This window comes from Camellia sinensis, chromosome 14 (genome assembly GCF_055761805.1).
Source record: "Camellia sinensis isolate YWXY chromosome 14, ASM5576180v1, whole genome shotgun sequence".
Classification (NCBI taxonomy): domain Eukaryota; kingdom Viridiplantae; phylum Streptophyta; class Magnoliopsida; order Ericales; family Theaceae; genus Camellia; species Camellia sinensis.
In genome coordinates, this window is record NC_138974.1 from 132,957,857 (window position 1) to 132,970,678 (window position 12,822).

At 32.7% G+C, this 12,822-nt stretch overlaps 1 protein-coding gene across 1 annotated transcript; it reads right to left on the bottom strand.

The window, feature by feature from the left end:
* Positions 1-219: 219 nt before the first annotated feature.
* On the bottom strand, positions 220-8,636 carry LOC114283523 (alpha/beta-Hydrolases superfamily protein). The gene is made up of 8 exons (XM_028226376.2): positions 8,320-8,636; positions 8,097-8,187; positions 7,971-8,003; positions 3,227-3,373; positions 1,862-1,992; positions 1,586-1,723; positions 1,400-1,498; positions 220-821 (listed from the first exon to the last, which is right to left on the bottom strand). The coding sequence occupies exons 1-8, from the start codon at positions 8,338-8,340 to the stop codon at positions 420-422; spliced, it is 1,062 nt and encodes a 353-aa protein (XP_028082177.2). The 5' UTR covers positions 8,341-8,636; the 3' UTR covers positions 220-419.
* Between the last annotated feature and the right edge of the window lie 4,186 nt (positions 8,637-12,822).

Sequence of the window (12,822 nt, forward strand, 5' to 3'; positions counted from 1 at the left end):
TGGCTCAGAGAGTTTTGTCCTTTATAATCCAAAATATTCATCTTATACGTTCTACTAAGTAGATTATTCATAAAAATAAATAAATAAATAAAAATTAAAAAAAAATATTAATTTATTAATATTTGATCAACTCAATTTTTAATATTAATATTCTATTCAGTAATCACAATTTGAAACGCTAGGTTCCAAGATTAGTCTACCAAAGTATAATAATATCTCTAAAAAATAAAAACACTTTAAAATAAGTCCATGATTTAGTTGTATAATACACCCAATAACTTCCCAGACACCTTACCATTGCAATTAGATCAACTCAACATCTTCACCTAAGTTTATCAATAGAAACTTAATTTTTGTTTTAATTTCCCTTTTGCAATTCACTTTGACACACTGAAAAGAAAATGAAGAAAAAGCCATTGTTACATCGAAGAGTGGTGGTGATGGTGGTGCATTCGACGCCCCGCCCACCCACAAAAGTAGTTGGCCGGCAACCGTGTTCGCTGGGGCTTCTGTCGATCTCCTGTCGATGGTGGTGATATGATGGGCGTAAATTCTTCAATAGCAGGGTGATCCGAATGGTTCATTGGTTGCATAGAAAGACCGTTGCCATCCACGCATCGCTTGTCAAGCCAAGCAATGATGTCGGAGAAGACAATCTCAATGTTGCTGTCTGACTCGCCTGATGTCAAAGCATGCCACATTCCCGGGTACAGTTTTATGGTCTTGTCCTTGCTGCTGGCTTGTTCATACAATGCCTTGCTCACTTCTGGATCTGTCACTGTATCCGCCTCACCGTGCAACACGAAGAATGGTAGCGTCACCTAGAGAGGAAAAAAAAAAAAAAACCTTCACAAAGTACAAACTAAACGATAATAAAGTATTTAGAGCTACAAATAAGTCAAGTTGAGCTTTGTAAGGCTTGAGCTTAAAGTACTTAGAGCTACAAATAAGTCAAGTTGAGCTTTGTAAGGCTTGAGCTTGGCACACTTGTTTATCAAGCTCAAAAGTCAATCGCCAGATTGGCTCAAAAAGTAGTCCATCTCGTCTCAAATCTCAATCATAAAGAAAAAGTTGAACTCGATAATTAAGCTGGTCAACTCATTATCATTCTATCCATATAAAATACATTTTATATTATTTAATACATAAATAATATATTTATCCTATTGCTCTTTTTTTTTGGAACTATTTTCATCCTATTGCTAAATAGATAATAAATGAAATGAGCTTATTCTAGCTCGAGTTTGACTTGTTTATTAAATGAGCCTAAAATATGGGTTTGATCTCGCAAATAACTCGGTTCATTTGCAGCCTACTTGTCCTGTGTGCATATTGTGGTAGAAAGTGAGCCTAATAATACTGGGAAATAGAATGATCGGAAAGTGGAGAAAATAACAACCTTGTCTAAACTGTCCTCAAGGCTCACGCTAGTTCTGAGCATTTCCAGCGCTGTTTTCAACCTTGGCTTCTCTTGGTATATCAACTTGTTGTTACGAACCTGAACCATATTTATTGAGATGTAGAGAGATCATCAATGCCATTGAATATTACTTTACCTAATTAACAATTGACTTGTAAGCCTCACCTCTTCTCGCTTGACAGGGTCCTTGAAGGCTGAATCAATGACGTCCTTTGTGGGGACTATCTTCCATTTAGGTATGATCTCTTCTACTTTTGTCAGTATGTTCACAACCACCGGGTGTGGTTTCACCTTCTCTGATATCTAGCATTGACAAACACCAACCAACATTAAATTACTTGTTCAATGCTATTTATTGTGCTACATCCCACATTCCCAACCAGAAAAATACATGAAAATAAATAACTCCTTTGCGCATCATGAAGTAATGTATTTCCATACCTTACACATGGGTGCAACGAGCACAGCACCGTGCCAGACATTCGGGTCCTTCTTGTGTATTAGTAGAGCGACTGCTCCTCCCATCGATTCGCCATACAAGAACCTTTTCTTATCCCTGTATTCTTCCTGTGCTGATATCCATCAAAACAACTTTAGAGACACTACAAAAAATTAAGATTTTAGAGATTAAAATTTGAGAACAAAATTATTTTTTAGGGACTAAATATTTTTGTTGTGAAAAGTGCCGTTATTTTATTTTTAGCAACAAAAATTAAACATTAGTGATGCACTATTATCCCTTTAGGACCAAACTTTTTATTTAAAAAGTAAATCATTTTGAGACCAAATTATTTTGTCTCTAAAAGTCTACTTATTAGTAACATTTTCAAAATTATCGCTAAAAGTCTTATTTTAGATTTTTCAAAATGACCTTTTAGCGACTATTCTCATGACGATAGAAATTAGTCTCTAAATATCTTTTACAACAAAATTTTCATTTTTAAAGATCAAAACATTGATTTCTAAAATTTTTATTTGTTGTAGTGAGGGTTGTATTATTTCCAACAAAACACTAGCGCCCGGGGCTAGGACCCGGGACCATGAGCGGGCTCAAGCACCTCTTTTACCAGGGGCATTGCCCATTGCTCAAGACCAACTATCCAAACCACAAAGTAGTACTCGAGCAATTTGCTCATAATACTAAGCAAGTTTGCTATCAGATTTTTATTTTTTCTCATAATACTAAGGTCAAGTTTGACAATATCAAAATAATCTATTTTTTTATCCTTTTAATTTTTTTTCATCACATCACTTGTTTATTTTTCTACACATTTTTTTATAAAAAGATAAAAAATACACTTATTTAAGTCTTTTGAAATCCTAAACAAGTTTGCTATCAGATTTTTATTTTTTTGGTGCAAATGTGATGGGACATAAAACGGAAAGTAGCTCCCTCACTGATGGCAATTCCAAATCAGACAACAGTGAGATTCAATCTTGAATTTATGGTATTATCACCAACTGAAGTTATTAAAATCTTTTATTGTCATAATTAAATTAAGTTTGATTACTATAAAATAATTTATTTTATTATTATTATTATTTTTTTGTATATCTCTTTAAAAAAAAATAAATATTAAATTTATTTAAGTCATTTCAAATACGACAATGCTAGGTAGTTCAAATTTTTGTGGCTCAAATAGTTCAAATCTGTCAAAACGACGTCGTTTTGACAGATTTTGAGTGTAAAACGACGTCATTTTGACAAATTTAAACCATTTAAATCATAAATATTTAAGCTACCAAACATTTTCCTTTCAAATAAGTGCCTAGCGCAAGGGCGAGGTGAGAGTGGAAGTCACTTACCACAAACAGATTTGAAAAAGTTGCTACAGTCATTGACGATATTGTTGAACTTCTTGATGTAACAACGGGCGCCCATGGATCGCCCGTGCCCCTCATAGTCCATCCCAATCACAGCGTACCCATAGCTCGCTAGCCTGGTCCCACATCCTAACAGCATTGAGATTTGTAATTATATTATGTTAGGTCACATCGAGATTTGTAATTATGTTATGCTAGGTAACGTATTTTGAGGTGTTTTGAAACTTCATTTTTTTAAGGGAAAATGATTGGTGGCCTTAAAAAATTTGTCCCTAATGCCCCTAATTTCCATTTTTGGAAACTGTTTTCTTTTTTTCTTTCTTTTTCCTTTTTTTTTTTTTTTTTTTTTACCAAAAGTGGAATTTCGGGGCATTCGAGCCCCGAAATTTAGGGCCCTCAAGCAGCGCTGTTTTTTAAGTTTGTAATAAAAGTTAAAGTTGACTTTTTTTTTATTTTTTTTTTCATTTGAAAAGTTGATTTTTAGCTATTAGTAAAATTACAATTCTACTCCTTATAAGTCAAAATGTATTATAAGAATGAAATTGTAAATATTTTAAATTGAATGGAGATAATTTAATCATTTTATTATGATTTAACATTATAAATAAATATTAATAAAAAAAATTAAAAATAACTTTTTACTAACTTTTCAATTATTTATCTAAAAAAATCAAAAATTTAATTAAAAACTAAAAAATTACTTTTTACTATCTCCCTAAAATAAGCCTTCATTGATGGCTTAAGATCTAAATAACATCCCTCAGTACCTTGTTAAATTTTTTTGAAAAGAAGAATTTTAATACAGGTCAACTCGGTTGTTTTGGTTGGCAAACAATTAATTGTTGTGTCAGTCACTGAATCCCACCTAGATTTTCATAAAATGAAGGATGCTAAAACCTTGTAACCAATGTGTCACTAGGCAAGACATTCCCTAGGCTGGTTTGGAAATTCTTAAAAAATTTAAGAAGTCAAAAAATTATTAAAAAAATTAAAAAATTATTATTATTTATTAAAAAAAATATTTTTCACATATTTATACAAATAAAAAAAAATACAATTGACAAGGTAATGACATGATGGGCACGTCAGTGACCAGGAAAAAAAAGAGTAAAATATTTATTAAATTAGATAGTAGAGTTGGGCTTATGGGGGCTCACCATGAGTTCCGTTTTGATAATCTGAACTGTTAAATATGTAGAACTCATCTAGTACTATATGCTTGTAAAAAATTACGTCCATCGGATATCGCTAAATACATGATAAAATCAGTTTTGTATAAAAATGGATGGTGTTATAGTTAATAGTTAACAAAAAAACTTATATGATCAGATAGCTATCGATATCCAATCAACGTGATTTTTTACAAACATATAGTACTCGACGAGTTCTACACATTGAACGGTTCCAATTAGTAAAACGAGACCCGTGGTGGGCCCCCATGGGTCGAACTAAACCGACCAATTTATGCCCGAAAAATAGAGAATCAATCTATTCCAAAGTCCTCCGCCGCGCTGCCCCTTTAAGCTGCCCGCCATACAGCCTATTCATTACTTTATTCCCCTATACACTTATTTATATAACTTTTTAATACACATTTTTTCATAAAAAGTTAACTCAAACATTTATATTTTTTTTCTCAATTTTTTAGTCCAAAAAAATAAAAAGTACACTTATTTAGGACACCCCAAACAACCCCTTAAATTTTTGAATCCGACAAAAACTATTTCTACCAAAATAAACCTCAGGATATATTGAATGTTAATTTAAGTTTAGTTGTGTTTTCGTGTTCATTTTTTTGACCGTGGTTATAATTTGATTAATCAGGAGATGCAACAAAAATTTAAAATAAAATAGCTCTACTTCATATTAACTTCACAAGAAAAATAGCTTTGATATTTATTAGTTCTCAACTAGAAGTCTATAACCAAGTGCATAACTATTCGGCTTCAGTACAACACGATTCCACACTACTTGTCATGACACGATTTGTTTGAAGTCCTAACAACAAATGACAAATCCAATGAATTTTTTTCGAAAGCCATGACAGAGCACTCTAGTCCATGATGCAAAGTAGTTTTAAATTGGAAGCAAAAATAATCAAAGTTCTAGTACAGAGTACCTACTCATGTTTTAAGGCATTCATAAATAAAAAAGATAATTAATGAATGTACAATAATTAGGAATTTTTTGATTTCCAATAAATTTTAGCTTGGTTTTATTTATTACCAATATAATAATAGAGTTCAGACCTATTAATATAATAAAGGGAAAATTACATATATCCCTCGAGGTTTAACAAAATTATAGATGCTTTCTGAGGTTTGAGAAATTATAGATATTCCCTTGAAGGTACTATTTGCATAACAAATTATAAGGTAAATTGCTATGAAAATATAAATTTCATGGGACAATTTGTTATAAAAACATAAACCTCATGAAGGTATTTGTAATTTTTAAAACTTCAAGTAATATCTGTAATTTAAATAAATCTCGAGAGAGGTATATGTAATTTACCCTATAATAAATTTACAAGAAAAGAGAAAGAAATAGAAAAAGTTGGAATAAAGAGAAAAAAAAAATAAACAAAAGATTAGGGATGGCAATTTAAAACCAACCCGGCGGGGATCCCCGATCCCGATCTCGATTTATGCGATTTTTTCCCGAAAAATACCCCCGACGGGGAGAAGACGGTATTTGAAAATCAATTCCCGATCTGTTTCGGGCCGGGGACGGTGATCAGTGTTCAAGCCCCGGCCCGGCCCCAGCCCTATCCCCGAGTATCCCCAAAATAAAATTACATTTATACCCTTTATATGTATATATATAATAAACCCCTTAATTATATGCATATATATATATATATAATATATCTGTGATCTCACTCTTTAATACCTTTATGACTCTACTCTCTCTCTTAACTCTATCGTTTTCTCTGGCCCCGACCCCCTCTCTCTCCACTTCGTCTCTCTCTATTCTATCTTCCCTCTCTCTCTTTCAGTAGATCGAAGGGACAGTCGGCGCCGGAGGCGATAACGAAGGGACAATCGGCGCCGGAGGCAGTCGACGTCGGAGGGAAGCAGTCCGATCGTGTACAGGGGAAAGCGTCGACGTCGGAGGCAGATCTCAGATCTGTTTGTGAGGCAGATCTCTCTCTTTCTCTCGTCCACTCTCTCTCTCTCTCTCTGTGACACAGATCTCAGATCTGTTTGTGTCCATTTTTAATCTGTTTGTTAATCTGTCCATTTTTTTATTTTTTGTTTATAATCTGTTGATATTTTTGTTGATATGTTGATGTTGGTGTTGATGATTCAGTTGACGTTGCCGATGATGATGATTATGTTGTTGTTGTTGTTGATGATGGGGGGTGTTGAAACAGATTTGGGGCGGGGAATTTTCAGGGTCGGGGAAACCCGATCCCCGGTAGGGGGCGGGGATGGGGAGGGTAGTAGGTTCCCCGTCGGGGATTGAGGCCGGGGCCGGGGCTGAGAAGATTTTTACAATCGGAGATCAGGGACAGGGAGGGTGATCCCCGGCCCTGCCCCGTTGTCATTCCTACAAAAGATGATGGATCTTTACTGCCCATGACTCATAATGAAGAGGCTCACACCAACCAATGCATCTGAATGAATAAAGAAAGGCAAAATATAAGATGAATGGGCATGGTCTCTTTATTGGCTTGGTTGGTTATATGTGAGGTCAAGGCGGAGAGTGTGGACAAGTAAAGGTTGTATGGGCATACTGCAAAAAGAGTAGGGTTTTTATTTTGAAAAAAAATTAAGAATCATGAAAATGATCGTGAAATATTTATGATCTTTAAATTATCTTGATTAGTATATGATATTTTATTTTAAGTGTAATTTAAAAATCACAAAATTTTCATAATTATTTTTTTGAATTTTTTTTAATAATATTTAGCATTACTTTTTATTTTCTATTGCACTGTCTGATTACTTGGATTCAATGAAGATAATCATCAACTGATTTAGGCCTGTTCGGAAATAAATTATTTTAGTGACTGGTAGTAGTCAGACGAAACTTTGAAAGATTGGAAAGTTGATAATAAACAAGTCAACAACCATTCAAGTCACAAATTTTAATAAAAGCACTTGACCTTTGGGGCCATTCCAAGGCCTATTACTCCATACATACATGGGATGGAAAACGAGACTAGTTGGGGCCACTCAACTTTGTCAAATAATTACGTTATATAAATAAATTTCTCACAAATTGATGTGTCTTTTAAAATATTAATAAGTTAAGTCTCATTTTATATTTTAAAATTATATCATTCCATGCTATATCAATTTATATAAAAAGTTTGTAAATTTTTTTTATTTGTATAAAATTTTCCTACTTTATATTTGTAAAACGAATATTACATGTTGAGGTTAATGACCTAGAGCGGATACCCTTCTTAAAAAAACAAAACAAAATAACAAGGGTTAGGCCCTGATACTTCTTATTTCCAATCAAGGGCATCAAAAAGCCAGATTATGGATTTTAAAATTAAGTGGGAATTTTTTATGGAACAATTAACAGTGAAATTGTTTTCAAACAAGTGATTTGATTGAAGAGCTTGTGCGCACCAGATTGAAATTATCCCGAGTAATTTAAACATTGGACTCAGATATTGGCATGCAACAAAAATTGGGAAAACTACAAAGAGAAAAGGAAAAGGAAATGGAGAATGATGAGAAAATGAAAAAACCCAGAAGACATTTTTTACCTCTCATGAAATCACTGCATTCCATGCCATAACCTGCAATGCCCATTAACTTCTACTTTATAAACAAAAAGAAGAGAACATGCATACTTATATGTGAGAGAGAGAGAGAGAGAGAGAGAGAGAGACCATGGCAAAGGAAAACAAGAGCCTTTGGAGAAGAGAAAGGCAACCATCTGCAAGTAAAGAGCTGAACTCCTCTGGAATTCCTTATATACTCCTAATGTCATTCAACCAATTAAGCACGATCATCGTCAAAAAGGAAAAAAAATACCCAAAAAAAGCCACACAAAAATAAAATAAAATTGCACATCAATAGACAGGAAAGAAAAAAAAGAAAAGAAAGACCCACCTCGTGATATTCAACCTCCATGTTATGCAATAATGAGTGAAGAAGAAGAAACTAAGCAATCAGTATAGACATGCCCACGAACTCATGCGCGGTGGTAGATCTGTGGTAGAAATGAAAATCCTTCTCTAGAAAGACTGGGGATAAGATCACCACATCAAGAGAGGAAGAGGACAACCATGCGTTGCAAGAGGACAGAGAGAGAGTTTTCTAAGAATAGACAGTCAGTCACATTTACAGAGAGAGTAAACTTTGGAGGTGTTGGATTTGCTTTGGGTTTGGTTTGTTTCGTTGACATATTGAAACTTTGAATTGGCTCCAAAAGATTTTCCAGGTTACGTGTACAAGAGCACGCATTCACTGTATCATACATTTTTTATTTATTTATTATTATGGTAAATTGAATTTAAAAAAATATATTTTTAATTTTATGAATTTAATATAATTATATTAATTTTAAAATAAAAAAATAAAGTAAAAATGAAAGATAGAGACATGATCAAATCACTTACGGACGAATTGATGTTTGAAATGATTTGTCAATTATAAAAATTGGTCAACCCCACTGGATTGAAACCTTAATCCATAATAAAAGGAACTGGTAAGCTGTTTAATTTTGAAGCCAATTTAAAAAATAGTATATTTATTCCTAAGCACACAAACCCATGATCCGATTATTGGTCACCTACCAGTATTAATGGGTCCCCCTCCGATAAAATAAGAGAAATACTCAAATTACTGTTAATCACCAGAGTCATTATTCTAGAAATGCGATCTCCGCAATAAAAGTTCCTGGTCAATCACCATCTAGTTTTGGACATTTAGCTCCAGCAGCATATGATTTATTAAAGGGATTTAGATCATCTTCTGTGAGCCATGTATTTCGGGAAGGAAATTCTGTTGTAAAAAATTTAAATAAAAAAAAAATAATGAAGTCAATTAGTAATTAAAAAATATAAAAAAATTTAATGAGTTAAAAATTCAATCACGAATTGAGTTAATTAATAGTTAAAAAGCATAATGTATACAATGAGTTAAAAAATTCAATTATAAAATATAATCTAGTGTAATCATCATCATCATTATCATCATCATCATCAATACTCCGTACTTTATGTAAACATAATGAATATAATCTATTTATTTATTTTTTTAAAAAACATAGATTAAAAATACAATCATTGTATTAGAAAATAAATTAAGTTCAATCACATTCACAAAATACAATCTAATCATCATTAATAGTTAATACTTTATGTAAACCTAATAAATATAATCATTTTTAATCATCAATAGTTAATACTTTATGTGACCCTAATTAATACAATCATTCTTAACACAATCTTTTTTTTTATTTTAAATATAGATTAAAAATACAATCACCATATTGAAAAATAAATTAAGCCCAATCACACTCACAAAATACAATCCAATTATCATCAATAGTTAATACTTTATGTGAACTTAATGAATAAAATCATTCTTAATCATCAATATTTAATACTTTATGTAAACCTAATGAATACAATCATTCTTAATCAATTTAAAAACATAATCACCATATTAAAAAATAAATAATTTACTTACAGATTTTGAAAGTTTTTTCTTCCAAGATTCTGTCGTAGTCTCTCTTCCAAATTGCTGTGTAAGTTGCTACCGCTATGTAAGGATTAGACTACTGTGATAGGTTTAGGGTTTAGGTTTGGACTGCTGTGTTAGGTTTAGGTTATTCTCTCTCTCCCAAAGGCTTAGGTTGCTGCGTTAGGTTTAGGTTATTCTCTCTCTCCCAAAGTTTAGGTTGCTGTGATAGGGGGTGATAGGATTTAGGTTAATATCTATATATTATTTAAATCAGAGAGCGGGAAAGTTTGTTCTTTTTTTAAAAAAATCAGAAAATTAAGAAATTAGGATTGAAATAATGGAATTCCCACAAGGTTTGTAGGTTAAAAAGATCCTTTTCCTTATATAATAGATTTCACTTTTCTAAATAATAATAAAAAAAAAACTTACTAGAGTCACTTGGACAAAATATGCGTAATATTTAAAAGAAAAAAAAACTATTTCCGAAAAGCAATAGTAGCGTTTGCTAGAGTTTTAAAATTATGATTTGATAATACAGTTATATTTTGAGTTTATGAGTTTTGGAATTATGATTTTAGTGTTAAAAATTTGTTTGGTTATAAGTTTTGAAAAAAGAGTTTTGAATTGAGTTTAAAATTTTTGATGTGACATATGATATTTGATTCAAAAACTTAGAACTCATAACTAAACACACAACTTAAAATTCTATTCAAAACTCATAAAAAAAATTTAAAAAAATTCCGAAAATATTTTTTATTTAAAATATAAAAATAACAAGTGCAAAAAAAAAAAAACACTATTCTAGTCAACCAGCCGGACGTCCGGGAGAATGACCGAATAGGCATGTTTTCTACAGTGGGCGTGGAATCAAATTTTGAAAACTCTCACCAAGCACCACACTCAAACCAAGGGTTAGAATTAAATTTACAAAGCTCTACCAAACAGAGCCATATGTTTACAGTAATACTATAAATTTAGACCTAACTATCCAGAAATTATCTAGAATTATCATATAATAGTTTAAATTTATTCTATACACGAACCCCATACTACACAAACTCAATTTCAACCACACTATCACTCTTTTGTGTAATTTCGAGGACCATAAGTCTAGGTCCCCAGACTTATTCATATTTTTAAGGACTTGGGTTCTCTCCAGTTACTAAAGAGGAGATTTTGACATTGGTGGGCCTTATTTGGGGCTTATGTTGATAATTCAAACCGTTGAATATGTATAATTTGTTGAGTATATCATCTCTGCAAAAAATTACGTTGATCAAATATCAATAACTACTTGATCAGATCGTATTTTCAAAATAATTTTCATAGTAAATTGCAATAGAAATACAAATTGATCAAGTAGTTATCAAATAACGTGGTTTTTTCATAAAAATAATATACTCAACATGTTCTATACATTGAACGATTTTGATTATAAATATGGGTCCAGATTAAGGCCCACCAATACTGAACTATTCTCTCCTGTGTGGACAAAATAAAAATTTAGAGAAATCAATATCATAATTGGAAATACTAATGCGTGACAACCCTCACCTCTGATTAGTGCTAATCTATGATTAAGCATGATAAGTAATGGATCATACTGAAATTCTGAACTGATTGCATAAGTATACTGTTTTAAATGCATTTCTATCAGTTAGTCATTAAATGATCTGTTCATGTTTTATCTTTGAATTGCGAATTGAAGGTCCTATCGGCGACCGAATCAGAAATCGATTGGTATTTTATGCAAATTAGAATTTATGTGATTTTATGGCAGATTTAATGTAAATTTGATTTGGAATGATTAAATTAGATTAAATAATGCTAGTTTAGTGGAATATAGGTTATTACCAAATTGCCACTTAGTGGGCCACCATTACAAACTTGTTTGGCACCTTGTAGACGCGGCCGAACGTCCCGGGAAAATTCCGTTTTGTTCATTGGGCTCACTACAGTTTGGACTCAATGTCACGGTTCTTAATCTGATCTTGCAAAGTGCAATGCGAGATTGATAAATCACCAAAGAGTCAAAATCCGGCAAATCGTTTTGAAAAACTGATTTTTAGAAAGAAGTGCCAAACATACAGAGTCGCCACCTAAATATTTTATTTTTGAAAAATTTAAGAAATCCTGACTCGTGCCTAAGGCCACATGTCCGTCATCACCAAAGTTGCCTCAGCTCGGGAACTTGGGTACGAGAGGGGAAGGTCATGCAATGAGCACCCCCGCTCGCCCGATCAAAGATCGACCTTTACTAACATGATATTTTGTTTTTGAAAACACATGTGCTCTTATTCCGGTTATTAACCTAGAATTACTATGTGATGCGCACAGCATATAAGTATAGACTAGATCGCCTAAGTTGGAACAAAACATCTCATGTTTGTTTTTAAAAGCGGTTTGCTACTCGCAAGTAGGCTAAAATGCAGATTTTGCCACCCTCAAGTGGGCTTAAAAAACATGGTGATTTGTCACTCTTGAGTGGGCTTAAAACTCACAATCAATGAATTGTTCCAATTCAAGTAATCCAACCTTCACCCACAGGCATTCAGGCAGTTATATCACATAAGCAGTTAGCCTCATGGCAAGCATGCTATCATGACAGTCGCTCACACACATGCAAGGATGCTAAAGCATAAACACTTACCAAGTACTCCGAGCCAAGACAAAAGCTATGTTAGAAATCAATGCATGATCCTAACTATGTCAAGAATGCCTAATGCAACACATACAAAATGGAACTAAGATAGGCTCGGCTATTCTAAAATGTCATGTGAAATGCAATTTGATACATGTATTCAAACAGGAATTGAAATACAATGCAGTTAGTATGATGCGCCGAGCCTGGTGCATGCAAGACAAATGAATGGATGCAAACATGCGAGCATAAGGATGCTAATTGAAACATGCCCTAAAACTAAC

Excerpts from the sequence above, each read along its gene's own strand:
- LOC114283523 (XM_028226376.2), bottom strand. The coding sequence starts at position 8,340 with ATGGAGGTTGAATATCACGAG. Across the intron at positions 8,004-8,096 it reads TCTTGTTTTCCTTTGCCATG|GTTATGGCATGGAATGCAGT; the intron begins GTCTCTCTCTCT and ends TGGGCATTGCAG. Across the intron at positions 3,374-7,970 it reads ATGCAGTGATTTCATGAGAG|GATGTGGGACCAGGCTAGCG; the intron begins GTAAAAAATGTC and ends CAATGCTGTTAG.